This window comes from Zingiber officinale, chromosome 8A, assembly GCF_018446385.1.
Source record: "Zingiber officinale cultivar Zhangliang chromosome 8A, Zo_v1.1, whole genome shotgun sequence".
In the NCBI taxonomy this organism is placed as follows: Eukaryota; Viridiplantae; Streptophyta; class Magnoliopsida; order Zingiberales; family Zingiberaceae; genus Zingiber; species Zingiber officinale.
In genome coordinates this window covers 8,357,493-8,361,089 of record NC_056000.1, presented here as the reverse complement: position 1 = coordinate 8,361,089, position 3,597 = coordinate 8,357,493, and the positions used below count along the sequence as shown (strand labels likewise).

Here is a 3,597-nt window from a genome sequence, read left to right as displayed (position 1 = left end):
TACCGGGAGACCCAGTGACGACCGAACCCCAGGGCTCAACCCATCACTTCTCATGGACACAACTTCAAGTCTATTCCCGATCGACCTAAGCATCGATCGTACCCCATGACTTAGCCCCTCACTTCTCATAGGCATAGATCTCATACTCCTCCCAGGCGGTTCAAGTGTCGACTAGACCCTAGGGCTCAGCCCATTACTTTTCACGACACACAACTCTCAATCTGATACCGATCGATCTAAGTATCAATCGGATCTTCAAGGTTCAATCCTAATTTCTCATAGGCATAACTTTCAATTTAATATTGATCGACCCCAATGACTATTGCCATGGAACGATGCGGCAAAAAAAAAAAATCATAACTATTTATAAAAAATTAATAATTATTCATAAAAAAAATATTATGATACTCTACCTCGTATAAACTACAAAACCTTCTTTTACCTAATGAAAGCATCTCCCCTTAGCGATCCGTTCGAAGACCTACAACCTGCCACGTATTTTCGTGTCCTATAGCATAATACTCCTCCGTCAACGCTCCTACTTTCGTCATCGGCCCCGTCTTCTGGACAGTAACAATGCGCTTTCAAGATTTATCTTTGGAAATAGATTAATCGGGTTAAAAAAAATGATAATAATGTCGCTTTCATGCATCTCTCCCGATTCAATTTGTTATTTTTATTTTCTTTATGTACGTTGATCAACTTTGAAGAAGTCCATGGTGAGGAACCATCGTATATATATATATATAAGGGAGGGCAGAGCTTAGTAACTCCATCATCCTGATTTCCTTCTCGGAGAAAGATCCTTTTATGTTTTTATCTCCCTAGCTGATTCCCACTTTGATACGAAGGAATTCAACCGAAGAAATTCAAGAGAAGAGGAAGATGAAGAAGGTGGAGAGAGCAGAGGATCACGAGGCGCCGGCGCCGGCAGCTGAAGTGGAGGAGGACGACGCAATGCTTCCGGGATTCAGATTCCACCCCACCGACGAGGAGCTCGTCGGGTTCTACCTCCGGCGGAAGGTGGAGAAGAAGCGGCTCAGTATTGAGATCATCAAGGAGATGGACATCTACAAGCACGAGCCTTGGGATTTACCAAGTAATTGCTTAAGATTGATGATCCTTGTGATCGGTTTAGATAAAGTGTTTTTAGATGATTGATTGTGTTTTTTCTTTTCTTTTTAATTTTGGCGAGCAGAGATGATGACGACGGCAGGGGAGAAGGAGTGGTACTTCTTCTGCCGGCGAGGAAGGAAGTACCGGAACAGCGTCCGTCCGAACCGGGTCACCGGCTGCGGCTTCTGGAAGGCTACCGGAATTGACCGGCCGATCCACGCCTCCGGCCAATGCATCGGCCTCAAGAAGTCGCTGGTTTACTACCGCGGTCACGCCGGGAAGGGCACCAAGACGGACTGGATGATGCACGAGTTCCGCCTTCCCACCGGCGGTAAATCCAACGCTGGCGGCGCTGGTACAGCCACCGCCGCCTCCAAGAACACCGCAAGCACGCAAGAAGCGGTAAGCTCCCCGGAAAAATCTCTCCTTTGCGGATATTTTAACGAAAATGAATTGCGCCAGAGTCCGAGATCCAGAGGGTTCAGTGTGGACTTTGAACTGTTCTGGAAAGCGATTCATTGAATCGATCCTCGAATCATGAAAGGCGGTGTTAGTCCAAAAAATCCCACAGTCAACCGTCAACAAAAATGTCTCACCTGATTAAACTAAAATGCCGACTCGCCTAATTAATTTCAACTCGTTAATCATCTTCAATTAAAAAACTTTGGCAAAACTATCGAAACTGAACAAGAATTCATCATTTTTCCAGGAGGTGTGGACGATCTGCAGAATCTTCCAGCGAAGCGCTTCGTACAAAAAGCAACCAAACAGCTACAGGACATCGACGCCGACGAAATCGCCGCCGGAATCCAGCAGCATCACCAACTGCTTCGACCCGGACGACTACATGTGCTGCAGCTCCTCCGCTGGCGGGTCTCCGGTGGAGGACCTGCTGCAGGTCGAGAACTACTACCAAGAAAACAACCAAGTGGCGAACGTGGACGATGTCGGCGGGGCCCAGTCGGATCAATCTCCCCCGCTCTGCCCGAGCTTGGAGCAGAGCCCCGACTCGATCGACTTCGAGCGAGACACCATCTGGGAGGAGCTCGGAAGGATCGCTGAGTTCCTGGCGGACGAAAACTTTTCCTTAGAAAATAATTGTGGATATTCATACAATAGCGTGATGGATGACGTCGTCGTGTAATAACAAACGAAAACCTCCTGTTTTTTTTTTTTTTACTTAAAAAAAAAAGGTTTGATTTGAGAATATCCAGTGTCATTGTATTCCATCCCACTTGCGATAAATTAATTTATCCTTTCACTTAAAAAATACAAATATCTGCAGTGGTTGCTGACAGCATTTAGATCTCTCCATTAATGTGATTAAGATGGGCAACAACTTGGCCTTTTGGCCAGTGTAGCCGATGGCGTTTGAAGATTTTCTTGTCTCTTCTTAGCTTCTCCAGCGACACTATGGGCTATGGAAGACAAAAAGTAATATATTGTTTTACTACTGTATTTAGTTTTGGGGGAAAAAAAATATAAGGGCGTTCTTTTTTTTAACGGATCGTTAAAAGGAGTTAATTTATTATCGAGAGGGTGTTTCATCCCTAAAAAATAACGCATTTGTCATTCATCCTAAAGTAACAGTTTATTTTTATTACTTTTTTCTAATTTTCCCATTTAAATCAGTGTTTAGGATAATTATATAACTCGTAGCTGCTTTATAACTGTAGCTATTGCAATATCATATTTGTTACCATTAAATTGTCAATGTCTATAAAATTATAACTGTTATAATTATTGAGCTGTCATATAACTATAATAGTTATAGAATCATTATTGCTAGAACTATAATTGAGAATGATTAATAATACCAGAACAATAAAGTAAACTTTCAAACATCATAATTTTTCTTCGAATATCAGAACGAGATATTTTTTAAAATTAAAACTTGTCTAGAACTCTATGTTTATTATCGAATGAAATTCTTACTGACTAAATTTTGAATTAAAAAAATATCATTTAGAGTTTTTTTGGAAGCTCTGAACATTAATTATTATTATTTTTGATAATTTTTGATTTATTTATTAGAAACGAACTCAAAGATGTACATACCAATTTAGTTTCTAGACCTAGACTCTGATTGATTTATTAGAAACGAACTCGAATATGCACAGATCGAATTAGTTTATTAATTCAAAATTAAATTAGTTTATCATAAAATAATTCAAAGATGTACACATTAAATTATTTTCTCGACTCGAAATCAGATTAGTTTATCAAAAATAAACTTAATGGTCCAGAGTCGTATTAATTTATTTAAAAGGAACTCAAAGATGCATATATCATATTAATTTCTTGATTTATAATAGTCTTATATTAAAATAATATCCTTTTCGAAGGTTATAAAAGGACTTGATGATCTTTATTAAAGTTTTTTTTCATATGGTGTAGCTTTTATATGATTTTATAATATAATAATAGCAGCTACGATTATTAACTATTATAATTATAATTATACTTATTATAGCTGTAGTA

At 39.5% G+C, this 3,597-nt stretch overlaps 1 protein-coding gene across 1 annotated transcript; it reads left to right on the top strand.

Moving 5' to 3' along the window:
* The first annotated feature begins 735 nt into the window (after window positions 1-735).
* LOC122012264 (transcription factor JUNGBRUNNEN 1-like) lies at window positions 736-2,325 on the top strand. Its single transcript, XM_042568743.1, has 3 exons — window positions 736-1,099; window positions 1,199-1,518; window positions 1,826-2,325. The coding sequence occupies exons 1-3, from the start codon at window positions 886-888 to the stop codon at window positions 2,258-2,260; spliced, it is 969 nt and encodes a 322-aa protein (XP_042424677.1). The 5' UTR covers window positions 736-885; the 3' UTR covers window positions 2,261-2,325.
* Window positions 2,326-3,597: the final 1,272 nt, after the last annotated feature.

Excerpts from the sequence above, each read along its gene's own strand:
- LOC122012264 (XM_042568743.1), top strand. The coding sequence starts at position 886 with ATGAAGAAGGTGGAGAGAGCAGAGGATCACGAGGCGCCGGCGCCGGCA. Across the intron at positions 1,100-1,198 it reads CGAGCCTTGGGATTTACCAA|AGATGATGACGACGGCAGGG; the intron begins GTAATTGCTTAA and ends TTTGGCGAGCAG. Across the intron at positions 1,519-1,825 it reads CCGCAAGCACGCAAGAAGCG|GAGGTGTGGACGATCTGCAG; the intron begins GTAAGCTCCCCG and ends TCATTTTTCCAG.